Source organism: Panthera onca, chromosome D2, assembly GCF_046562875.1.
Source record: "Panthera onca isolate mPanOnc1 chromosome D2, mPanOnc1 haplotype 2, whole genome shotgun sequence".
Taxonomy (NCBI): domain Eukaryota; kingdom Metazoa; phylum Chordata; class Mammalia; order Carnivora; family Felidae; genus Panthera; species Panthera onca.
The window spans coordinates 44711251-44738369 of NC_138349.1; the positions used below are offsets into that span (position 1 = coordinate 44711251).

Consider the following 27119-nt stretch of genomic DNA (forward strand, 5'->3'; position numbering starts at 1 on the left):
AAAGGGCAGTATGCATGTATGTACGTATGTATGTGTGAATGTATTTATTTATTTTAGGTAGGCTTCATACCCAGTGCAGAGTTCAATGCAAGTTCAAACTCAGGACCCCAAGATCAAGACTTGAGCTGAGATCAAGAGTTGGATGCTTAACTGACTGAACCACCCAGGTGCCCCATAGAAAGTATAGTCTTTTTTAACAAATGGTGCAAAGCAACTGGATACTGGAAGGAAAATAATGAACCTTGACCTAAACCTCATATCCTACATAAAAATTAAGTCAAGATGGATCACAGATTCAAATGTAGAATGTAGAAGTATAAACATCCTCGACGGAAACAAACTTTTCAACGTCTTGGCCTTGGTGAAACATTTAGGCATAACACAAAAAGCACAATCCATAAAAGACAAAAAATATTCATAAATTGGACTTCATCAAAATTAAGATATTTTACTCTTGAATTACTAGGTGAGGAAGATTTCCCCAATAAGGGGAAAATTCTTGCAAACCACATACTTTACTCTTATGTAAGGACTTGGATAATATATCAAGAACTCTCAAAATTCAACATTAAAAAAATTAAAAATCGAGTTACAAAATGGGAAGACAGGAAGATGTATTTCAAGAAGAAAATGGCAAGTTAAATACACAAAAGACATTAGCGCCATTAGCCATTATGGAAATAGAAATTAAAACCACACTGATATATCACTAGACACTTAGCCGAATGGCTAAAATTAAAAAAATAACACTACTAAATACTAATAAAGATGTAGAGAAACCAGGGGCACCTGGGAGGCTGTCAGTTAAGTGTCTGACTCTTGATTTTGGCTCAGGTCATGATCCCACAGTTTCGTGAGTTCAAGCCCCATGTTGGGCTCTGCACAGACAGTGCAGAGCCTGCTTGGGATTCTCTCTCTCCCTTTCTCTGCCCCTCCCCCACTCGTACTGTCTCTCTCTCAAAAATAAATAGATAAATTTAAAAAAATATGCAGAGAAACTGTATCTCTCATACAATGTTGATGAGAATCTGTTCCAGCAGTTGTTCTGATAAGCAGTTTGGGAGTTTCTTTGAGAACTAAATACAGAGTTACCATGTGACCCAGAATGCACACTCTGGGCATTTATCCCAGAGAAATGAAAATTTCCTCTACACAAATACTCGCAGCAGCTTTATTTGTAATAGCCCAAAACTGGAAATGATCAAAATGTCTTTCAATAGATAAAGTGGTTAAACAAACTATAGAACATCCATATCATGGAATACTACTTGGCAATAAAAAGGAGCAAATTACTGATAGACACAACTTCTTGGATGAATTTCCTTATGCTGAGTGAAAAAAGTCAATCTCAGGGTGCCTGGGTGGCTCAGCTGGTTGAGCATCTGACTTTGGCTCAGTTCATGATCTTCATGGGTTCAAGCCCCATATCAGGCTCTGTGCTGACAGCTCAGAGCCTGAAGTCTGCTTTGAATTCTGTGTTTCCCCCTTTCTCTGCCCCTCCCCTACTCGTGCTCTGTCTCTCAAAAAATAAAATAATATGTTTAAAAAATTTTTTAAAAATCCAATCTCAAAAGGTCACACACTATATAATATCACTTACATAAAATTCTTGAAATCACCAAATTAAAGGTATGGAAAAACAGATAGTGGCTGCCAGGAGTTAGGAATGGTAGAGGAAGGGAATGGTCCTGACTCTTAAAAGGTAGCACACAAGGCAAAACTTCATAGTGGCACAATAATTCTGTATCTTAAATATGGTGGTTGTTGCTGGAATCTAAGCAGTAATAAAATGGCATAGAACTACAAAAATACTAATGTCAGTTTCCTGGGTTTGATATTGTATTGTAACTACATAAAGTGTAACCATTGTGGGATAATGGGTGAACCATACAAGGGATCTTTCTGTACTATTTTTGCAACTTTTTATAATCTGTGAGTATTTAAAATAAAAAGTAAAAAAAAAGAGAAGAATGAAACCATAATGCACTTTAGAGTAATACAGAGGAAAACTATTTAAAATGCTGATTACATTGGTAGGGAGAGAAAGAAAACATGTTTAAAGATATTCTCATCTCTATAAAGGTAATTTCCCTGAGTATGAAAATAAGAAAGACTATGTACTCCTTTTAACAGTAAACAACTGAATTAGCTATAAAATAAATACACGACTAACTAAACCTTGAGATCAGGCAACTTCAGAAACAACAGATATCTGAGCAACACTAAGCAGCAGTACTAAGAGTAGGCACTGGCTCCCCATGATTCTATATCTATTAGTAGTGTTTCCACAACAAAAGAGAACTTGTAGAGAAGAACCTAACTTAGAAACTTAGAAGATTTAGGATTTATAAGATGTAAGGAAAGGGTGAGAGACCTGATCTTCAGCAAAAAGACAGCAGAAGCAAAGCAAGTTCCCAAATGCATGGAGCTGTTCCAGCAGTGAGTGCTGGAACACACTACATCCCTGAACTGAAGTCTGCCGTTAGTCATGGCAATTCTATGATGGAGTTGAAAGCCAGAAGGTCTAGTCCCCAAATCTGGAACACATGTCCACCATCCTCTGGTCCAGAAAGAAGAGCCTCATTCTCCTGTCCTCTTAGGTGTCCTTTGCTATCTGCTCACGAATATCATAAACTAAGAATCAGGCAATGTCTTTGATTTAGCATCCAAAACCCTTAGCACACTGGGACTGAAATACAGAACAAACTAATCAAAGTTCACTGAATGAATGAATAAATGGCTCTATGGTTTAAAAGCTGAAGGAATGTACTATTTATTTATTTATTTATTTATTTATTTGGTCAATTCCTGCTACTTAGTTCAGGTTTAAAGCCTAATCCAATGACCTCCACACAGAACTGAATTATGGCTGGTCTGAAAGGAAATGTACTCTAAATGCAAAATACCCCCCAAATGTCAAAGACTTAGTACCAGTAAAAAATAAAAAATCAGAATGTAAAATATCTCAATATCTTCTTTATATTGCTTTCATGCTCAAATAGTACTCTTGGGTTAATAAAATGTTTTATTAAAGTTAATTCCACAGGGGGCCTGGGTGGCTCAGTTGGTTAGGTGTATGACTCTTGATTTCAGCTCAGGTCATGATCTCACAGTTTTGTGAGGTTGAACCCCGCATTAATAGCGTCCCTGTGGCAGTGTGGAGTCTGCTTGGGATTGTCTCTCTCTCCTCTCTCTGCCCTTCCCCTCATGCCTCTCATGTGTGCGCTCTCTCTCTCTCTCTCAAAATAAATAAATAAACTTAAAAAAATTAAATCTGCTTGTCCCGTTTTCACTCTAATTTGGATACTAGGACATTTACAAATGTAGGTCACAGTATATTTCTACTGGAGCACTAATCTAGAAGGCAGCAAGTGCATAATTCTGTCTTAGTTGATGCCATGAAGTCATGAAGTTCCCTAAGCTCTAACCAAGAAAGTACCTTTTGCTCATCGAAATCTACTTTAAATCTGCTGATGACTTTTAAGATGAAATGGTAGATATGAGATGCTTTCTGCTAGAGAAACCACAATGGTTGTGTATAAAAACTAAGAGCAGTAGGTATGCATATGAATATATTCAATCCAAAGGGAAAAATAAAATCTACTTATAGAAAAACATGCCTGGGATATCTGACAAATAGTTTAATAATATGCATGATATTCTAATTACACTTTAAAATTGGTGGGACATAAAAAAAACAGAAACAAAAACAAAATAAGGGAAAAAAAACCCTGAAAAACAGAAGTGTCTGAACTCAGGGTTTTAGAGGCAACTTCATTTTTCTCAAGATAAAGTCTACTGAGACCAAGTCTTCACATAAAAACATTTGTGTGAGGGCCGCATGAGTGGCTCAGTTGGCTGGACGTCCGACTCTTGATTTTGGCTCAGATCATGATCTCACCGTTGGTGAGATTGAGCCCCATGTCTAGCTCGGTGACAGCGCGAAGCCTGCTTGGAATCCTCTCCTCACCCTCCGTCCCTTCCTTTGCTCTCTCTCTCTCAATAAATAGATAAACTTAAAAAACAGAACAACCATTTGTGTGAACTCTGTGTGGGATAAGGCAAGGAACTGTGAGCCAATTCTGTCAGAACACTTGTAGCTCTCCCATCAAACAGCTTTTTCTTAATGCAGAGGTGAGAACACACAAGAGTTTCCACCTGAAGTTAAGAGTGTGGGGGATTTTTATCTTAGCAATGAGGAGATAAAACTTTTCCTGATTCATGATTAGTTTGCTTATTTCTCCCTCTTCTGGGAGAGCTTAGGAAACTTCCTTAGGAAACTTCCTTGCTCCCAAAGGATTTGTGGCACTTGGCACTGCAACAGTGAGCTTTCCTAGTAGATAAAGCTTTATCAGTAAAGATTTCTGTCCATACACTCAAGTCTCCCCTATGCTCTTAATCTACATCTCTAGCTAATTTCTCCTGATTGATTTCATCTGAAAGACTGATTTGATCAAGATGCTTCTTTTTTGTTTTTTGAGAGAGAGAGAGAGAGAGAGAGAGAGAGTAGGAGAAAGGGGCAGAGAAGACCAAAGAGAGAGAATCTTCAGCAGGCTCCACATTCAGTGTGGAGCCTAATGTGGGGCTCGATCCCATGATGCTGGGATCAGATGCCACCCAGATGCCCTGATCATTTGCTTCGAGAAACCTAATAGGATCATCCATTTCTCACTAATTGCTATCATTAAATTTCTAAGAGCAAAATCTCTTTATGTCCTGCCTACACCCTTGATGTACAAGTCAGTAAATTAAAATTCTATATCACACAAATGAAATGGATCCCAGTAGTAGAAAACTTTGGTGGTATCATTTGTTTTTTTAACTATAGTATAGGTAAACTTTGCTTCTGTCAGTGGATACTTTAAACAAAGTTTTAAAACTTCCTTTTATAATTCTGGCATTTGGTACTGGAGGGCACAGATTTAGATACCCTTAAATTTACAACTAGATAAGTCACTCAGTCGCTAAGATAGTCATATTTAATTTGTTCTTAGCCTTGAAAAACAATTCTATTTTTCAGTTAATGGTTTCAGATGTGTCCACAAAAGTTATAGTGTAACTGTTTAAAAATCAGTGTAAAGATACACATAATAGAATTCTTATTGTGTTGCCATAAATACATGCAGCTAGAATGTGATGTCTCAGCTATACAGGTGGCTCCTGTTAGCATTTGGGTCACAGGAACACAGGCCATATTCAATGGTCAATATCTAAAAATGACTAACATTAACAATTTAAAAATAGTTATATGATCACATTGTAATTATTTGTTTAAAAATTTTTTTAATGTTTATTTATTTTTGAGACAGAGAGAGAGAGCATGAACGGGGGAGGGTCAGAGAGAGGGAGACACAGAATCTAAAACAGGCTCCAGGCTCTGAGCTGTCAGCACAGAGCCCGACACGGGGCTGGAACTCATGTACCGCGAGATCGTGACCTGAGCCAAAGTCGGACGCTCAACCGAACGAGCCACCCAGGCGCCCCTAATTATTTGTTTAAACATCAAAGTATATGTATATTTCACTTAAAATACTTCTAGTGGCATATGTTATATATAAGCAATTAGTGAATATAAATAAATAAAAGAACTCTACAAAGAAACAAATCCTTTAATTCCCTTCAGAAATATATAGGAGTAATAATATAACACTTATCCAATTGGGAGAAAATGGCATACCAAAGTATAAAATCAGGTCATTATTCTCACGTAAAAATTAACTAATAATTATGCTGCCCACTCCCAAATCAGGAAGGCATAGCGTAAAAGAAAAAGGACTTAGGAGAGTGTCCTCTTAAGACAAACCTTTAGGTTGTAATGTTCCTTTCATTTAGTATTTCATCTTCTCTCCCAAGCAAGACAAAAAAGGGAGGGAGTGGAGTTCTCTAATAGTTACATATATCATGCTGCTAGGAACTAGACAAACTACTTTTCCTTTGAAAATTATAAACGGTTGACATGACTTTTGTGATGGGTCTGTGATAAAGATCTCCAATTTTATCTTTTCTATTTTATAAATAGTTATGATAGGAACAACCCAAGGTAATGCTATTCATAAGAATATACTTGTATACAATAATGTCCTACTATCTTTAAAAATAAACTTTTGTCAAGTTTAGGGATTTAAAATTAATCTTGGTTTCTAACATAATCACTATTTCCTAGTATTTCTAGTCCTCAACGACTTTTGTGTAAGTGATTAGATACCTTCCACATTGTTGTTCTTTCCACATTACCCGTTTCACCACTTTATCTGGGTATTTTGTCCCTCAGATGAGAATATTTCAGCAAAAGCAGACTTTTGTCTGACTAATAGCCAGTTTTCAGAACAGTAAGATCAAAAAAGACAGAGGTTGTATAAAGACTCCCATGAGGATGAGAAAATGGAACTTCTTACACTTAATGAAATCACCAAACTACTTAGTAACAGTGTCAGAAAGCACAAATATCTGTGAGGAAACTGGAGAAACCTGGAAAGCCCAAATCTCCATCTAGAAGCAAGAGGCATAATCTTATTTTCCAATTTCCTCCATCAGGTAAGGTTCCACACCCTTTGACGTTAAAGAAATATGATATCATCTCTGCCTACTGGCATCTTTTACTTTCTATGATTTCAACTACAACCTTGGCCTTCTTCACCAAGCTCCTTGATTCTTCCAACTGGTCTTTCCCAATCTTTGGAACCTTATAGAACTCACTACACTTTATATCATATCACCAGTTCCTTTAATAAGCACTTGCTAATGGAGGAAGGAATCCTTATTTGTCTGTGTATTTCCTTCCCCAATTCCCTACTTCTACTGCAAGAGCCTAATAACTGAGATGAGAGGCTCACAAATTTTTGTTGAATAAACTAATTATTAGCATCATACCTTATATACAGCACACACAAAAAATTACTTGTTAGATGAAATGGAAAAAAGCATCTTGTAAGCTTTAAAGCCAATAGCTAAACTTTAAAAATTGGACTATTGATCATATTAACCACTATGGTTCCTTGTTCATTTGTTAATAGGATTCCACTGCTAAAGTAAGGCAAAAGAAGCGTCAAAGGTGGCTTTCTAAGGCATTCCCTTAACAAAAAAAATATTTATTAGCTGGCACCCTACAACAGGATCATGATGACTAGATGGCCATGTGATGATTCTCTGGCACAGGCATACCCTGAACTGAGTTTTAGAACTCAGATTAAATTATGGTCAGTATATTTTAGACTAAATATATTTTGAAAAACAAGAAGCACGGAACACGTGGCTACTTTCTACTGTTCAGAAGAAACCATTCCCTAACTATGCCTACATATCTGCATCTTAATAAATTTATACTTCTTAATAACCTCAACATTTAAGTAATTATAATGATAGAATATATTTGAAAAGTTTCAACAACAAAATAAAATGCTACATCATATATTTTCAAAGGGCTATATGCTGCTAAAGAGGGAAGATTGCATTTTTTGGATTTCTATTTCTTTTAGGGCATGAGGAAATACTACTCTCATAAATACATGCAATGAGAGGAGACTAGACACTCAAATAAAACGGGCTATAGTGTGAAGAATGGAAAAGCTATTAAATGCACATTCATTACATAAGACACACAAGAGAAGCTTTAGAAAGCACATAAACACCTAAGAGACAAGAAAACTCAACTTACCTAAAAAAAAAAAAAAAAAATACAGCCATGGCAGATTCAAAATTATTAGATTAGAGTAAAAAAGAGTGGAACAAACATCAAAAGAATAAATGACATGAGAAGAGGTTCAGGGCATATGTTACTTACAGGAATTCTTCTCCAGGGTGTTTGAGTATATTTTTCAGCATATGTGCATTTTTCCTCTTTAAATTTTTGGTGGCAGTTACACCGAGTTGCCTGAATAAAACCACAAATTTTTATACTAGTATAATTCTCTACATACATATACATACAAAGTATAGGCTCACTTAAAGGGTAAAAGACCAGTACCACAAAAAAAGGGGCAAACATCCACATCTATTCAGAAGTTTCCCAACTTATTCAGAGACTGGGTTCTACAGTTAGTCAGTAAAGCTAAAATTCTGAATAGTAAAAATTAACCTTGGGAACCTCTTACATTATCCATAAACACATTATCTATGATCTTATGTATATAAACATAGTACTATGTATATAAATGTATAATATATACAGCAATATACAGTTTATAAAGAATACAATTGCAAAATCTAATTTATTTCTCTAAACTACAATGGTACTATTAGTCACCACCACAGTTTCTTAAATTCATTTTTGATACAACTCTACTAGATACTAAATACCACCAGTCCACAAGTAAGGTTATCTATTCATATGTGTAGTGCTTTTTTAAGCCTCCTTAATAATGTGTTAACCTTATTGGACTAAACAATTTGAAGGATCTCTGCCTTTTGACAAGATCCATCTGACCATTTCAGTTCACAAATGAATTCTCTACATATGATTCTACTCACAGCATACTCATTTAGTCATTTATACAACCCAAAGCAATGTACCTATTGTATAAACTTTGGTCTCTCAAATAAATAAATACCGAATTTTTAAAAAGAATGAAAAAACCGATAATAAGAGTTTCTCCCTAGTGTGAAGTTGGATGATGCCCATATTATTTATTAAACAACCCCACTGGAGGTAAACATATTATCTTGTAGGAAAATCTACATAGTAAATTCTTGATTACTGCATCAAGTTAAAATTATGTGCCTACTTTAAAAATATTTTAAATATTTTGTAATTTTTCTTAATTGTAATCAGATCATTCCATTTTTCATATATAAAACAAGATCTAATTGCAAGCAAAAATCTCTATAGTAAAGACATTTTTCCATTCCTAAGAAATGGGATAGTCACAGAAATAAAATTCAATATATAAGCAGGCAACTTAAGAGTCTTGTGGAATGCACTGTAATAGGATGAAACTTTTAATATATATGGGAGGCATGTAAAGAAAAGATAAAGCATTTATTTTAATGCAAGCACATTATGTATAACCTATCCTGATTAGTGCAATTCCAGAAGTAATTTTCTTTTTGTAGCCTATGTGCTATCATATTAAGAATAGTATTTGGCAAATGTTTGAACTTTCCAATAATTTTCAGAATTATTTGTGACGCTTCAATAGATCTAAAACAACTACCCAAAGCATTTCCTGTCCATGTGCTCATGTTCTATGTAGTCCCATATTTCAGGAAAGTACATCCTATCTTTTGACCCAATGATAGATTTTGATTAGTTTGAACCAATCAGATTAATCCCATTCCACTATGCTTAGGAGGGACAAAGAACCCAAATGTAGCCAATACAATGTGAGAAAAGTCTGCGTTATTTCTGGGAAAGTGCTCTTGATTTTTAAAATAGGCATGCAAAAAAAAAAAAAAACAAAAAAACCCACAAAAAAACCCCCAGGCCCTTTTCCTACTTTTGGGGACTAATATGCAAGTATGTGACATATAGAACTAAAGAAGACATCTTGTAATCATCAAAGGTCAGCTAAAAGGATTCCAGAAAAGCCAACTGAGAACTTCACCGTTACCCAAATGACCATTTAAGTAACCATGAAAATTGGTGGGATCTGTATTATTTTGTTACTTGACTTTGCAAATGTTCTAATCTTTAAGTTACTTTTAATTTAGCGATTTTTACTTGGAACTTATCATAAGAGATGCACTGATTTACAAGCTGGGTGATCTGGGACAAGTCATTAAATAAGAGTTAATATTTATCATGCATCCATGGTCCAGGTTATAGCATTAGGTAGTTTACATAATATAGTTCTTTAAATTATCATAATCTTTTTTTTTTAATTTTTTTTTAACGTTTATTTATTTTTGAGACAGAGAGAGACAGAGCATGAACAGGGGAGGAGCAGAGAGAGAGGGAGACACAGAATCTGAAACAGGCTCCAGGCTCTGAGCTGTCAGCACAGAGCCCGACGCGGGGCTTGAACTCACGGACCGCGAGATCATGACCTGAGCCGAAGTTGGACGCTTAACCGACTGAGCCACCCAGGCGCCCCTAAATTATCATAATCTTATACGGCATTATTTTTATTATCCTCACGTATAGAAAAGGCTTAGGAGAAATTAAGTAACTTCCCCAAGAGAACATTGCCATTAAGTTTCTGAACAAGGATTTGAACCCAGGTCTATCCAGCTTTTCACAGCTGATCACAGTTTTTCAAATATATGATCTAGTCATATATAAGTGTTAGTCTGCTTAAGCTGAGTTCTACTTCCTATGACTCTATAAAGAAAATTCCACACGATTATTCTGAGGGTTCACTGAGAAAATGTATCTAAATTAACTATTACTTAACTAGTGTAGTGAGGGAAAATTAAAGGGCATTCTTAGCATTTTAAATAAGGTTTAAATTGTTGAGCGTCTATACTTTCCAGTTAAATTCTTGAAGCATTGCAATTTGATTTTACAACTGGACATTTCACACAAAATATGAATTCTATGTTTTATAGCTGTCACTTTACTTTTCTGAAACTCTAGATACAAACACAGGTTGGGGTGACTGCATATATATTTTTTTAAAAGATAAGATGCATTGAAGTTCGAACTAGAAAGGGACTTTGAAATCCCCCAGAAAATCCTTCACATTTTTTCCCTTAAATTCCAGTGTTGTTAACATACAATGCTATGTTAGTTTCAGCTGTATGACACAGACCATATACCAATTCCATACATTACTGTGTTCATCAAGTGCACTCCTAATCCTCTACACCTATTTCACCCATTCCCCTACCCACCTCCCCTCTGGTAATCTGTTCTTTCTAGTTAAGAGTTTGCTTTTGGTTTATTTTTTTCTCCATTATTCATTTGTTTTGTTTCTTAAATTCCACATATGAATGAAATCCTTTGGTATTTGTCTTTCTCTAACTGGCTTATTTCACTTAGCATTATATTCTCTATATCCATTAATGTTGTTGCAAATGGCAAGATTTCATTCTTTTTATATGGTTGAAAAATATTCCATTACATACACACACATTCATATATATGAATCACATCTTCTTTATACATTCTTCTATCAATGGACACTTGGGCTGCTTCCATAGTTTGGCTATTATAAACGATGCATAAATAAACATGGGGTGCATGTATCCCTTCAAAGTAGTGGTTTTGTACTCTTTGAGTAAATATCCAGTAGTGCATTTAATGGATTGTAGGGTGCTTCTATTTTTAACTTTTTGAGGAACCTACATATTGTCTTCCACAGTGGCTGCACCAGTTTGGATTCCCACCAACAGTGCACAAGGGTTCCTTTTTCTACACATCCTTGCCAACACTGGTTATTTCTTGAATTTTTGATTTTAGCTATTCTGACACGTGTGAGGTAATAGAGCAGTGTAGTTGTGATTTGCATTTCCCTGATGATAAATGATAGGGAGTGTTGTATCATGTGTCTGTTGGCCATCTGCAGGTCTTCTTTGAAGAAATGTCTGTTCATGTCTCCTGCCCATTTAATTGGATTATCCTTTTGGTATTGGGTTGTATAAGTTCTTTATATATTTTGGATATTGTTTCTTGAATATGTCATGTGCAAACATCTTCTCCCATTCAGCAGGTTGTCATTTAGTTTTGTTGGTTGTTTCCTTTGCTGTGCAGAAGATTTTTATCTTTATGTAGTCCCAATAGTTTATTTTTGCTTTTGTTTCCCATGCCTCAGGAGACATATCTAGAAAAATGTTGCTAGGACTGGGGCGCCTGGGTGGCGCAGTCGGTTAAGCGTCCGACTTCAGCCAGGTCACGATCTCGCGGTCCGTGAGTTTGAGCCCCGCGTCAGGTTCTGGGCTGATGGCTCGGAGCCTGGAGCCTGTTTCCGATTCTGTGTCTCCCTCTCTCTCTGCCCCTCCCCCGTTAATGCTCTGTCTCTCTCTGTCCCAAAAATAAATAAAAAACGTTGAAAAAAAATTTTTTAAAAAAAAAAAGAAAAATGTTGCTAGGACCAAAGTCAGAGACATTACTGACTGTGCTCTTCTAGGATTTTTATAGTTTCAGGTCTCACATCTAGGTCTTTAATCCATCTTGAGTTTATTTTTGTGTGTAGAGTGATAAAGTCATCCAGTTTCCTTCTTCTGCATGTAGCAGTTTAGTTCTCCCAACACCATTTGATGAAGAGACTACCTTTTTCCCATTGTGAATTCCTGCTTCCTTTGTTGATCAACTGACCGTATCATTGTGGGTTTATTTCTGGGCTTCTCATTCTATTCCATTGATCTGTGTGTTTATTTGTGCCAGGGCCATACTGTTTTTGATTACTACAGCTTTGCAGTACAACCTGAAGTCTAAAATACCTTCAGTTTTGTTTCTAAGATTGCTTTGGCTATTTGGGATCTTTTGTGGTTCCACACAAATTTTAGGATTGCTTGTTCTAGTTCTGTGAAAAATGCTGTTGGTATGTTGTTAGCAATTGCATTAAATCTGTGGATTCCTTTGGGTAGTATAGATATCTTGACATTATTTGTTCTTTCAATCAGTGAGTATGGAATGTCTTTTCATTTCTTTGTGTTGTATTCAATTTCTTTCATCCTTGTTTTATGGTTTTCAGAATATTAAGAATTTCACCTCTTTGGGTAAGTTTATTCCTAGCTATTTTACTATTTTTGGTGCAATGGCAAATTGGATTGTTTTATTAATTTCTTATTCTGCTGCTTCATTATTAGTACATAGAAATGCAACAGATTTCTGTACATTGTTTTTATATCCTGCAAATTTACTGAATTCATTTATCAGCTTTAGTACTTTTTTGGTGGAGTTTTTTGGCTTCTCTATAGAGTATCATGTCATCTGCAAATAGTGGAAGTTTTACTTCTTTCTTAGCCAATATGGATGTCTTTTATTTCTTTTTGTCTGATTGCTGTTGCTAGGATTTCCAGTACTATGTTGAATAAAAGTGGTGAGAGTAGACATCCTTGTCTTACTCCTGACCTTAGGGGGAAAGCTCTCAGTTTTTCCCCACTGAGTATGATGTTAGCTGTGGGTTTTTCATATGTGGCCTTTATTATGTTGAGGTATGTTCCCTCTAAACCTGCCTTGTTGGCGGTTTTTATCATGAATGATGTTGTACTTTATTGAATGCTTTTTCTGAACTTATTGAAATGATCATATCATTCTTATCCTTTCTCTTATTGATGTGATGTATCATGTTGATTGATTTGCGAATACTGAACCATCCTTGCATCCAAGCAATAAATCCCACTTGATAATGATGATGGTTTTAATGTACTGTTGGATTTGATTTGCTAATATTTTGTTGAGGATCTCTGCATCTATCTTCATCAGAGATATATTGGGCTATAGTTCTTTTTGTGATATCTTTATCTGATTTTGTTTGTTGGGAGTTTTTTGATTACTGACACAATTTTCATTGCTGGTAATCACTTTGTTCAAATTTCCTATCTCTTCCCTGCTTCAGTTTTGGGAGGTGATATGTTTTTAGGAATTTACTAATTCCTCTAGGTTGTCCAATTTGTTGGCACATAGTTTTTCAAAATATTCTCTTAAAATTGAGTTTCTGTACTGTTGGTTGTTATTTCTCCTCTTTCACTTGTGACTTTGAGTCCTCTTTTTATTTTTTTTTAAATGAGCCTGGATCAGAGGTTTATCAATTTTGGTGATCTTTTCAAAGAGCCAGCCCCTGGTGTAACTGATCTGTTATATTGTTTTTTAAGTTTCTGTATTATTTATATCTGCTCTAATCTTTATTATTTCCTTCCTTCTGCTGGTTTGGGGTTTTGTTTGTTATTTTCCTAGCTCCTTTAGATGTAAGGTTAGGTTATTTATTTGAGATTTTTCTTGCTTTTTGAGGGAGCAATTTTCATTTCCCTCCATGTAATTTTTTATTTCTTCTTTGATTTCTTGGTTGACCAATTCATTGTTTAGTAGTATGTTATTTAACCTCCATGCATTTTTGCTCTTCCCAGATTTTTTTCTTGTGGTTTATTTCTAGTTTCACAGTGTTGTGGTCATAAAAGATGCATGGTATGACTTTGATCTTTTTGAACTTGTTGAGACTTGTTTTGTGGCCTAATATGTGCTATTCTTGAGGATGTGCCATGTACACTTGAAAAGAATGTATATTGGGCTGTTTTAGGATAGATAGAATGTTCTGATTATATCTGTTAAATCCATCTGGTCCAGTGTGTCATTCAAAGCCACCGTTTCTTTGATTTTGTTTAGATGATCTGTCCATTGATGTAAGTAAGGTGTTCAAGCCCCCTACTATTATTGTATTACTATTCATTAGTTCCTTTATATTTGTTATTAACTGTTTTATGTATTTGGGTGCTCCCGTGTTGGATGCATAAATATTTATAATTGTTATATTTTCTTATTGGATTCTCCCCTTAATGATTATATAGTGTCCTTCTTTGTCTCGTTATAGTCTTTAACATCTATTTTGTCTGACATAAGTACACTGCTACCCCAGCTTTCTTTTCACATTCAGTTGCATGATAAATATTTCTGCATCCCCTCACTTTCAATCTGCAGGTTTCTTTTGGTCTGAAATGAGTCTCTTGTAGGCAGGACAGAGACAATTTTTTTTTTAATCTATTTTGAGAAAGAGAAAGCATGAGCAGGACAGGCACAGAGAGAGGAGGAGACAGAGAATTCCAAGCAGGCTCCATGCTGTCAGCATGGAGCCCAATGCGGGGTTCAACCTCATGAACTGTGAGATCATGACCTGAGCCAAAATCTAGAGTCTGAAGATTAACTGACTGAGACTCCCAGGTGCCCCATGGGTCTTGTTTTGTTTTATTTTTTAATCCATTTTGTCACCCTATGTCTTTTGCTTGGAGCATTTAGTCCATTTACATTCAAAGTAAGTAATGACAGATATGTTACTTGCCTTTTTACTTGTTTTGTGGTTGTTTTTGTAGTTTTTCTCTGATCCTTTCTTCTCTTGCTCTCTTTCATGGTTTGTTGGTTTTCTTTAGTGATATAACTTAGATTCCTTTCTCTTTATCTTTTGCTTTTCTATTTAACTGGGTTTTGATTTGTGGTTACCATTAGGTTTGCATATAACATCTCCTGTATATATCAGTGTATATTATGTTGATGGTCGCTTAAGTTTGAACACATTCTTTATTCCTCTTCGTTTTAGGTATATGGTGTCATATTTTACATCCTTTTATTTTGTGAATCCATTAACTGATTTTTACAGATATACTTATCTTTACTGCTTTTGTGTGTCCTACTTTTCTTACTCTTAGTCTTTTCTTCCTGCTCAAAGAGTTCTCTTTAATATTTCTTGTAGGGCTTGTTTAGTGGTAAATAACTCTTAGATTTTGCTTGCCTGAAAAACTCTTTCTCTCTCTTTCTGTTCTGAATGATAGCCTTGCTGATAAAGTATTCTTGGCTACAGATTGTTCCTTTCAGCACCCTGAATATATCATGCCACTCCATTTTGGCCTGCAAAGTTTCTACTGAAAAATCTGCTGATAGCCTTAGGGAGTTTCCCCTTGTATATAATTATCTTCTTTTCTCTTGCTGCTTTAAAATTTTTCTCTTTATCACTACTTTTTGCCATTCTAATTACTACGTGTCTTGGTGTGGACCTTCCTGGGTTAATTTTGTTGGGGGATCTCTGTGTCTTCTGGATCTGGATATCTGTTTCCTTCCCCAGATTTGGGAAGTTTTTAGCTAATATTTTTTCAAATAAATTTTCTGCCCCCTTTACTCTGTTTTCTTCTTCTGGAATCCTTATAATGTAAATGTTATTATGCCCGATGGAGTCTCTGAGTTCCCTAAATCTATTCTCATTTTGTATAAATTTTTTTCTCTCTTGATTAACTTCCATTATTATTCTGTCTTCCAGGTCACTAATTCATCCTTCTGCTTCCTCTAGACTGCTATTTATTCCATCTAGTTGTAATTTTAATTTCATTTATTGTGTTCTTTATTTCTGATTGGTTCTTTTTCATCTCTTTGTTAAGGGTCTCACCGATGTCTTCTACTGTTTTCTCAAGTCCAGTGAGTATCTTTATCATCATTACTTTAAATTCTCTATCAGGCATATTACTTATATCCATCTCACTTAGGTCTCTTAGTGTGGTTTTGTCCTATGCTTTCGTTTGGGGCATATTCCTCTGTCTCCTTATTTTCTCTAATTCCCTGTGTCTGTTTCTGTGTGTTAGGAAAGTCAGCTTTGTCTCCTACCCTTGAAAAGTAATGCCTTTATGAAGAAGACGTCCTGTAGTGCTCTGCAGTTTCCCCTGTCCCCCAGGTGTTTGGTGGTGGTGGTGGTGGTGGTGTGTGCTGGGGGGGGGGGGGGGGGTCGTGGAGGGGTTCTTATGCATGTTGTGCATGCCCTGCTGTTGTGTCTTGGTCATTTTTTCTTTTAGTCTGGTTGTCTTCAGAGGCTCTCTCTGCCTGTTGTGGGCAGTGTTTAGTCTCTGGCTGGGGTGCAACACACAATTTTGATACCTTGGACTTCCACAGGGCCTGCTGCCAGTTGGCCCGAGGCACCTGCCATCCCCTTTGTTCCTGTAGAAGTCCCTCAGTGATCCCTGCCCCTCCAGGACATGTTTCAAAATGAGTAAACTATTCTCCCTTACATATGTCCCAGGTGTTTCTTCCAGCTGCTGCTTCTATGCTATATCTCCATGGGCCGTTTGTGATGTTGTCTCTTTAAGGGCATGAACTCAGCTTCCTCTCACCCTTCAGGCTCTCCCAGATCCAAGCTTGCTGATTTTTAAAATTCTAGACTTTAAATCTCCGTTGTAAGAGCTCATAAAACTCATCCCCACTTGCTTTCAAAGTCAAATGTTAAATGGGGATTTGTCTTTCCCATGAAGGCTTCTCAGTGTAATAGTCTGTTTCTCTCCCTTCTCTGTACCCAGGGCTCCCTCCCCTCTGCAGATGGCTGCAGTTTCTCTCCCAACCATGTCTCTGCCCTTTCTACCCACTTCAGTGTGGCTTCTTTTCTAACTTTAGTTATGGAGTTTGTTCTGCCTGTCTTTGGGTTGTTTTCTGTGTTTACACTGATTTGAGTGTTATCTAGTTGTATCTGTGGGATGTGCTGAGCTTAGGGTTCTCTTACTCCGCCATCTTCCCAGCCTCCAAAGCATTCACATTTTTGATAAGGAAATCACTAGAGAGTGGTGGAAATTGTCAATGTCATTCAGCTAGTTAATACTTAAGACAAAAAAAAAAAAAAGTCCTCTAATACCTAGTTTATGATAATGTTTTGCCATTTTAAAAAAGTAGTTAGTGGGGCGCCTGGGTGGCTCAGCCGGTTGAGCATCCGACTTTGGCACAGGTCACGATCTCGCAGTCCGTTAGTTCGAGCCCCGCGTCGGGCTCTGTGCTGACTGCTCAGAGCCTGGAGCCTGTTTCACATTCTGTGTCTCCCTCTCTCTCTGCCCCTCCCCCGTTCATGCTCTGTCTCTCTCTGTCTCAAAAATAAATAAATAAAAAAGTAGTTAGAGATGTAAGGAAAGAAAAAGTATTTTAAATAGACAGATAATTTTAATTTTCATAATGTGGAAAATGTTTACTGATCTCTACTTACAATGGTTCATATCTTTTTAAATTCTCTTGATTTAATTAAACAAGTGACTTCCTAGAATTCCATTACTAATCTAAAGATAGACGATGATCTCTTCCAAAATAAATATGATTTCTAGGTTTAATATAGCAAATACAGAGAACTTCAAAACACCTATTGCTGAAAAGTCATGCTTTCACTTTTCTTTTTTCTTTCTTTAGGATTCTCTTAGATATATATATATTTTTAATGTTTATTTGCTTTTGAGAGAGAGAGACAGAATGCTAGTGGGGGAGAGGCAGAGAGAAAAGGAGATGAAGAATCTGAAGCAGGTGCCAGGCTCTGAGCTGCCAGCACAGAGTCCGAAGCAGGGCTTGATCTCATAGACCATGAGATCATGACCTAAGCCAAAGTCGGATGCTTAACCGACTGAGCCACCCAGGCGCCCTTCCCTTAGATATTTCTAAAAACTTTCTAAAAATTATTTCTAAGATGAGATTTTGTTCTGGACAACTGGGCGAGTCTCTTCAACAAGTTAGTATAGCAACAATAAAAAAGAATGGTCCTAAATTGAAAGAGACTTAAAAGATGTAACTAGATGTAATGTACAAATACACAGGATATTTTTAGAACTAGGAAAATCTGAAGATGGATGGATATTAGAAGACATTAAGGATTTACTATTAATTGGTTAAAGATGGTAATATTTCAGCTATGAAATGTTCTTATTTTTAAAAGAAACATATTGAGGTTAATAGAACAGTATTAAAACTTTTCAGCATAAAAAGCTTTACCATTTCATTACTTAATAATCATATATCAACATAAAGTGACCTCTTTTCACAATTCTTTCAGTCTTGATTTTTCTAATTTATAATTGTAACCCCAGCTTTTTTGATGAGAATAATTTCATTCTGTCTCACTCAACCATTTTGTTCAGCTTTACTATACCATTTTATGAGCTAAATTTTCTTTGTACAAAGAAAATTAATGAATTTTGCATTAAATCCCCAATGAAACTATATGAGATAAAGCTATTTTCATTTACTATTATATTTATTACATTCGATCTAATTTCTGTCACCTCAGTTCTGCTGTTTTTAGATATCCTTGGGTCTTTTTCTACTTTCTAGGTCTTTTTTTAATTTTATTTTTTGCAAGATCCATTATTCTAACCTAACAGTTATCTGAAAGCATTTCATAAATGTTTTATGATTTATGTAATATATAAAAATAATTTAAAAAATAATTTTAGATACCCATTTGTATAAGATAAAAACTTCAACTTCAGTACTTCTCACTTCTTCAGTGTATTCCTTATTTCCTTCCTCAAACCTGTATTTCACTTAATGTAAACATTTTCAAGGGGTGCTTGGGTGGCTCAGTCAGTTAAGCATCTGACTTCAACTCGTGTCATGATCTCATGGTTCAAGGGTTCGAGTTCCACATCAGGCTCTGTGGTGACAGCTCAGAGCCTGGAGCCTGATTCGGATTCTGCGTCTCTCTTGCTCTCTGCCCCTCCCCACTTGCACTCGGTTTCTCTCTCTCAAAAATAAACATTAAAAAAAAAAAAACCAAATTCATTTTCAAGAATTTAATAGCAATTTAAAATTTTACAAACTAAAAACTTCATTTCAAGAAAATAAAAATGTATAAATTCAAAAAATCTAACATTCAAATGATCTAGGAGATAAAATAATCAGCAATAAGTTTTCTCCCATTACTTATTGGGAGGTTTATCTCATCTAGTCTCCCTAAAAATAGTTTTCATTTCATCACTCACTCATTTTAATCTTTACTTCCTTACTCTTGAGTTATTTTTTAATGTCTCCCCCAGGTATCTGGAATGCATTATTAGGACATTTTACAAAGATAACTGGGTGGCACATTTTTCAAGACATTAAAGGTCTGAAAATTTACCTTGGTATAGAAATAAAAATGTGTTTAAATATAAAATATGGGGTCATAACTTTTTTTTTTGAAGTGCACTAGACACAATTTTTGTTCTCTGTAATATATTTTTGTAAAATCTGAAGCTTAATTTCCTAATGCTGTTTTTCTTCTCCCTGAAAATTAGTTGGGTTGGCTAGGTTCTTTAGTCTTGAAATACAAACATTAGATCTTATTATTTTTTTAATTTTATACTTGATAGGCCCTCAATTTGTAATAGTCATTCATTCATTTTTCAGATTTGTAAGTTTTCTTTGTGCTCTTAAATCAGAATATCTGATCCATCAGTCCTTACTATTTATTCATGAGTTGGATCTCTGTGATCTGAACCCAGTGGCTCAGAGTTCAGTATATATTATATCCTTTACATTCTAAATGAGGTTAATAATTCAAATTGCTGAATTGCTTTGCTATACCAAAATATGCTTTTGAATTCCAACAGATTTTCCTTGGCCTATTGTCATTTTTATGCCATTATGTTGTTATACTGGACTTTTTATGAATTAAATTATAATTAAGTTCAAGACACTGCACATATTTTCATATGAGACTAACATTTGAAATTCTAACAATTATAAAATCACAAAGTTCCAAACATGGCTCTGAGGGATCACTCAACATCATCGATGGGGGAAGAAGCATTTTCTTAGAATACTGTTCACTCTAACAGTCTTACCTACAGAAACGTAAGCCTCACATCCAGTTTAATTTCTGTTCTGAGAAAAAAAATATGTCCTATTCTCAACTCACCAGTACTCGTTTCTTTAAATACACAAAGGAAGTCATTTTACCCTTCATCAATAAAATGAATGTAAACTAGTGATTTCAAAACCCCCAAGAGAAGACCACTGAAAATGTACTCACAAAGACATTCTTTTCACCTTGAATACTTAATATTTAGATTAAAATTTCTTAAATATTTAGAATGAGGTAAATCACATACTTTCAGAATGCATACAATCTAAATGTAATACAATAGTGCAACTTTGCAAGCCAAAAATAAAGTCAAATTTCAATTCTGGTCAGACTTTTATAAAAAAAACAATACTGCCTAGTTTGAAAAGCCTCTACTTTATGCACTACACTATAATACTTACAAGCTGATGTTCTAATAGTTGAATTTTTTCATCTTTTTTCTTTATTTCCTCTTTAAGTTGTTTTATTTCATTTAATAAATCTTCATTCTGAAATATTTTAAAAAATTAACATGAAGTATTTAAAACACCTTAATGAGAAGCATTAAATCAACAGTGAAGACTGAATAATGAATGGTTTATTCATTTAAGTGGAAAACTCTTCTTAAAGATGCCAGGTATTAACCTATGAATAAACAAAAACCCATTTTGGTTCCTCCAAACGTTCATAGTGTAACGGAGTCTAACATGTAAAAAATGAATAATAGCAACAGCAGCTAACATTCATTAAGTACAAGTGCTAAGAGCTAAGTACTTTTAGATATCTAAGCATTTGATCCTGAGTACAACCCTGAGGCTGATACTATTATCCCCTTTTTACAGATAAGGAAACTGGGACATGGGCCATACACTAAATTAAATTACATATAAAACAGTAATTTCAGCTAGATTTCAAGGGATGCATGAGAGTTGCCTTTCAGAAAAAATGAAGGGCCCAACAAACAGAAGGAACAACATAATTAAAGGCAGAGAGTCATTTCACAGCTGGTTCAGAAATCAGCAGAAAGAAAAATATGCCTAGAAGGATAACAGGGAGATTCTTTTTTCATGAGCCACTTTCCTGAGAACTGCCTGACTCAAAGACAAAATACCCTGTCAATTTAGTCTTTAAGAAATTCCTAACAGTATTAAAAGGAAACCTATCATCAAGTTTAGCAGAAATCCAGCTACATTTCAAAGAGTAAAGTATCATTACCTTTTGTTAGTCCATTGTGTTTACTACTATTCAATTAATCAGAAATATATACCGAGAAAACAGTACAAGCAAGGAAATTAGAATATATACGTGAATGACATATCTTGTAAAGGAGAAAACTGTGTAAGCAATTATAATTATAAAATGCTATTACTGAGCAAAGTATGCCATCCCTTGCAGATACATTGGGAACGAACACAAAACAGTGCAGTCTCTTTAACAAGAGATCAGAAACAGACATTTTGCAAAGGCTTTAACATATCATATAAGCATCACAAACAATGGAAAAGAAAAGATCTTTGTTAATGATATTATATACACTGCAATTGGGCAAGACTGTTTATTGTATATAAAAAATGATTTCTAGTTGAATTTAAAGAGTTTATTTTTTTTTTTAAATCATAAGTCAGGGCAAAAGAGGGGCGCCTGGGTGGCTCAGTCGCTTAAGCATCCGACTTCGGCTCAGGTCATGATCTCATGGCTTGTGAGTTCGAGCTCCACGTTGGGCTCTGTACTGACAGCTCAGAGCCTGGAGCCTGCTTCAGATTCCATCTCTGTCTCTCTCTGCCCCTTTCCTGCTCACACACTGTCTGTCTGTCTGTCTGTCTGTCTCTCTCTCAGATATAAACATTAAAAAATTTTTTAATAAAATAAAATAAAAAGACAAAGATAGATTGCAGATCATGAAGGATACATTTTTTAAGCTATGTGGCAAATGAAGTTATTAAGAAATAATAAGTATATTTGATTACTTATAATTTAAAGCACCTATACAATTAACACTAACATTAAAAGCTGGTGAAAACCTATGCAAATATGACAGAGGACTTATATTCAAGTATATTAAGAGCCTGTTCAAACATACAGGATAATTTTCTAGGCCCCAAAAGACAAATAAACCAATTCCCACAAATATATATATATATATATACGTATATATATATATACGTATATATATATATACGTATATATATGCGTGTGTGTGTGTATATATATATCTATATCTATATATATATAGATATAGATATATATATATATCTGGCAAAATGTTCTGACTTCTTGGAGAAATATAAATTCAAGTACTAAAGGTATTGTTTTATAGACATTAAATTGGGGGAAGAAATAATGTTATGAACAAAATTGCAGAAAAAAAATGGTACATCATCAGACATCAAAACTGGCCTTTCTGTAGAAACACATGGCTATACATAGAAGAGTCATAAAAATGCTTGCACTCTAATTCAGTCATCCCACTCCTAAGAAACTATGCCAAAGAAATAATCATAAGTATGAAAAAAACCTACAAAAAGGTATTATTTAAAAGTTTACAAATTTACAACCGCCCTAAAAGGAGACAACTGAAATACAATGTTGCAATCTAATGGAATACTATATATACTATACTATATGTTATCATTTGGTCACTGCTAGGTTCTGCCAGTGTTAGAGGAAATGGACCTGAAAAAAATCCAAATACAATGTGATAACATTAATAGCCAACATGTATACAGTATTTAACTTTATGACAGTCACTGCTGTAAGGATTTTACACATAAAGATGGGCAAAGGGGAACACATATCAGTAAATAGGTAATTCCAGTGAAGTCTTAAAGGATGAGTAAAAAGCTCTGAAGATACAGAAACCTGTCAGGCTTTGGATTTGAGGAAGAGATTCTAGTATCGTACAATACAGAGATGAAGATAAGCATAGCATATGTGGAGAATTAGAAGCAGTGACTCTATCACACAAAGGCTGTAGTGAACAGTGGAAACCAACGTGGTTAGTAAACCAGGCAAGAGCCAAATCATAGAGAGTCATGAATATCAAGCATGGCCTAAGCGAGGGGAGTGACAGTGCATGTGAGATGGCTATTTAGAGGACAAATATGACAATGACAACAACAAATTAGGCTAGGGAATTTGTTACCAAAATGTTATAATACTCCAGATGACATTAGGAGCCTGACCCAAGAGAGTGAAGGGAGAAGTAGTAAGAAGAGCAGGAATCAAAATTAGGAGATTTTGGCAATTATCTCTCCATGTGAAAGAGCACAAAGGGACAGTCAAGAGTGATACCTATATTTCTAGTGTGGGTGATAATGGTTGTGCCTCCAAAAGAAATGAAGACTAAATGAGGAGAAATATGTCAAAGAGGAAAAATGGTGAGTCTCAGATATATTATTAGAGGTGCCTGGGGCTGGGACACAGTGGAAATGTCCAGAGGGCAACTGGATGACCCGGTATGAAAGAGCAATTTCTGGGGCACCTGGGTGGCTCAGTCAGTTAAGCGTCTGACTCTTGATTTTGGCTGAGATCATGATCTCAACGGTTGTGGGACTGAGCCTTCCGTTGGGCTTCACTGGGTGTGGAGCCTGCTTAAAATTCTCCCTCTCTCCCCCCACCAACTCCCCTCCTCACCTGTGCTCTCTCTTTTGCTCACTCTCTCAAAAAAAAGAGAAATTTCATGTTATCAACACATATGGTCTATATGACACCATGACAGTAAAAAGTTCAAAGAGAACTGGACTAAAGATATAAATCTATATTCTGAATAAGAGGAGGAACCTACAAAGGAAATGGGAAAATGTTGAAGAGTGTAATGGATTTCAGAGAGAAGTGACATAAAAATCAAGGACAAAGCTTTTAAGATAACTGTCATTCCAAATGTCTATAGCATTAAAACCAGTAGCTGCTTTCATTTTTCCAGGTTTCCATGTTAACTAGAAAGAGGTTTAAGGAGAGTCAAGGAAAGGTTTATCTGGTTTACTGAATTTATGATAGGTAAGATACAGAAATTTATAAACTGAGGATTAAGAAAAAGTAGTGAAGACACACTGAAGAGAGATAAGAGAGGAGGATGTGTAGTTAGCAGCAGAACTAACAGCAGCAGAAGATAAGAGTCCAGAATCTAAGAAAGGGTGGTCTTCCACAGCACAGTGGCCATTTTTGCCCTGTAACTGAAACAACGTGAATGAGAATGATAACAGATACAGGTAAGTCAGAAGGCAGGAGGGCAGGTAGCAGATCTTGCTTGATGAACACAAGGCCACTTGCAGAAATTGAGAAGAATGGCTGAGAATGAGGCTTGAGGGCGGAGGCAATGTTGAGACTAGCTCATCAAGGGAATGGGAGAGAGAGCTGTTCTGACTGATACAAAAGACAGATTAGGGACATGGCAGGTCCAGAGCAGATTGCAGACCCTGAATTTGCAATGACACAAGTCAGTTATATCATTTGAAGCTGTACTGCTAAACCAGATGAGAAGGGGACATAACTGGGGATCTGACAATGAAAGTGCAAAGGAGTCCAGTGTACTGGAAACAGTATCAGCCACAGCATCTCACCTTGGATAAGAAGGAAGACTAGGAATGATCTGCTTGGAAGGAAATGGAGTAGGGACAAGAAATAAATACTGTGTAGCAATATGTCTATCATGTAACATTAAATATATAGACACACTAGAAAGGAACAAAGAAAAATTAAAAATATCAGTTGTGTAAAAAAGTTGGAATTAAAATTTTTTCTTGAAAATTATTTCTTCATATGTAAAAACTTTTCACAAAAAAAATGCAGGAAAAACTCACCTTCACTTTAAAAATGTCGGTCACAAAACTTAAAACTGAGAGATGATTTAGAAACCATCTAAGTCAATGGTTCTCAATTATTGTGTATGTAAAAGTATTTTGAAAAAAGATATCCTACTGCAGACCTGCTGATTTAGAGTACTGTACTCTTAATAGGATGGAAGCCCAGAGATGGGAAGAAATTTGTGCAATAATAGGTAAGGTAACACATCAAAAAACCAAGACTAGATAACAAAATAACTACAAAACTACAAATAACAAAATAACTATAGAATAATCCTATATTCTTTTGGTTTTGGTGGTTTTAGATGCAATCTTGTTCCAGTAAGTCACCCCACATTCTATGAGAAAATTATGCTGCTTTGACCTCTAATTCCAGGGTTGACTACTTGACTTTATTTGGAGAAGGTAATATTTGCAACATCCATGCAGAATCCACATGTGGTTCTGCCAATGCTTTTTTCCCTTAAGTTCAAAAACATGTTCTAGGACAGGGGCTGATCCTCCAGACTGGCTCTCAGGATGAAGAAGCAGCAGAAAGCAGAGTCCCAGCTGATCTACAGACAATATGTAACATATTGAAAAATAACAAGTCGAGAAATACATTTTTGTCACTGCAAGACACCAATATTTCAAGATTGTTTGTTGACTAGAAAACACTGACTAGCATGCCCTGAAGATAGAATGTGAAAGAAAACAATAATTTTACTTGGAAACATTAAATCAAGAAAACGTTTGTGTGCTTAAGAAATATGAACTTCAGAAATAACTGTAAAAGGAAAAAGCTTTTCTCAATAAAAAGAGAACTAAAAATTACCATTATAAAAAATATACTTTCAAACACTAAAGTGCATCTGTATTCTATAATTATATTTTTAAACATGAAAAAAAGATAAATTAATCTCATTTTCAGTATATTTCTTCAATGTTGTTATTATATAGAAGTACCTGTTAATCACCATAACTGGTATATTTTTAAAACTGTTTTCATAATTATAAAAAAGAAATTAAAAATTTCATAATTTATTGATTTAAGAAAAACAATCCTGTACCAGTAGTTAATACAGGGACAAATACTTATCCAACTAATAAAATAAATTCAAATTAAAACACCAGAGTGATATCATTTTAACTTATTAAGGTAGCAAAAGTTAAAAGCAGACCCGATTAAAACTTAACACAGCAAAGCTGCACGTTTTAATACATTTATTATTAAATGTTTTGTTACTGCTTTATAATTTTAGTAATAAAGAATTTTTAAAAATTTAGCATGAGTACCTAGTCATACCTTATATATTTGATCACCATCTTCTGGTTCTGGACTGGATGACAATGATAGCTGAATATCATGCAATGAACCACTTCCATCATGCTGTCAGAGAGAAGAGAAGGAAAACATGAGATTAATACAATAACTGCAAACACTCCTTTCAACCTGAATTCACCCAGACCAAATTGCTAGCATGGCAAAGGACAAACAGGATATAAGATTTTAGAAATCTCCTTTTCATTGTACACATTTGTAGAAGAAAATGTGGAACGGGTAAAAATAAAGCGAGGGCAAGAATAATTTGTGGAACTAAACAACAGATAGTACATGAATGGATGAAGCACAAAGCCATTGAAAGTTTTACAGTGGGAAAAGGAATATGGAAAATTTCCTAAAGAATTTGAAGATTATCTCACCCACAAAAAAATGCAAAATAAAAGTCAAATTACATCTGCTTTGTTTAGACATGGCTTTTAGAGTATGATTTAAAAAAATTTTTTTTGGGGGAGGGGGGGCGCCTGGGTGGCTTGGTCAGTTAAGCGTCCGACTTTGGCTCAGGTCATGATCTCACGGTCTGTGAGTTCGAGCCCCGTGTCGGGCTCTGTGCTGACAGCTCAGAGCCTGGAGCCTGTTTCAGATTCTGTGTCTCCCTCTCTCTCTGCCCCTGCTCTCTCTCTGTCTCAAAAATAAATAAACGTTAAAAAAAAATTTTTTTTTAAATAAAAAAATTTTTTTCAATGTTTACATATTTTTGAGAGAGAAAGAGACAGAGCATGAGCAGGGGAGGGGCAGAGAGAGAGGGAGACACAGAATCCAAAGCAGGCTCCAGGCTCTGTCAGCACAGAGCTCGATGCGGCTCGAACCACAACCATGAGATCATGACCTGAGCCGAAGTCAGACGCTTAACCAACTGAA

The 27119-nt window shown here is 35.4% G+C and overlaps 1 protein-coding gene across 10 annotated transcripts in view; it reads right to left on the bottom strand.

Annotated features, from left to right (window-relative positions):
* CCSER2 (coiled-coil serine rich protein 2) overlaps positions 1–27119 on the bottom strand; it is a 187876-nt gene that overhangs the window by 20665 nt on the left and 140092 nt on the right. For all 10 annotated transcript variants that reach the window (XM_060642296.3, XM_060642304.2, XM_060642302.2 and 7 more), the window contains 3 exons: positions 26223–26306; positions 20558–20644; positions 7781–7870 (listed from right to left, as the gene is read on the bottom strand). In XM_060642296.3, coding sequence (XP_060498279.1) covers positions 7781–7870; positions 20558–20644; positions 26223–26306 — 261 coding nt within the window. Of the gene's footprint in view, positions 1–7780; positions 7871–20557; positions 20645–26222; positions 26307–27119 lie in introns of those variants that run through there.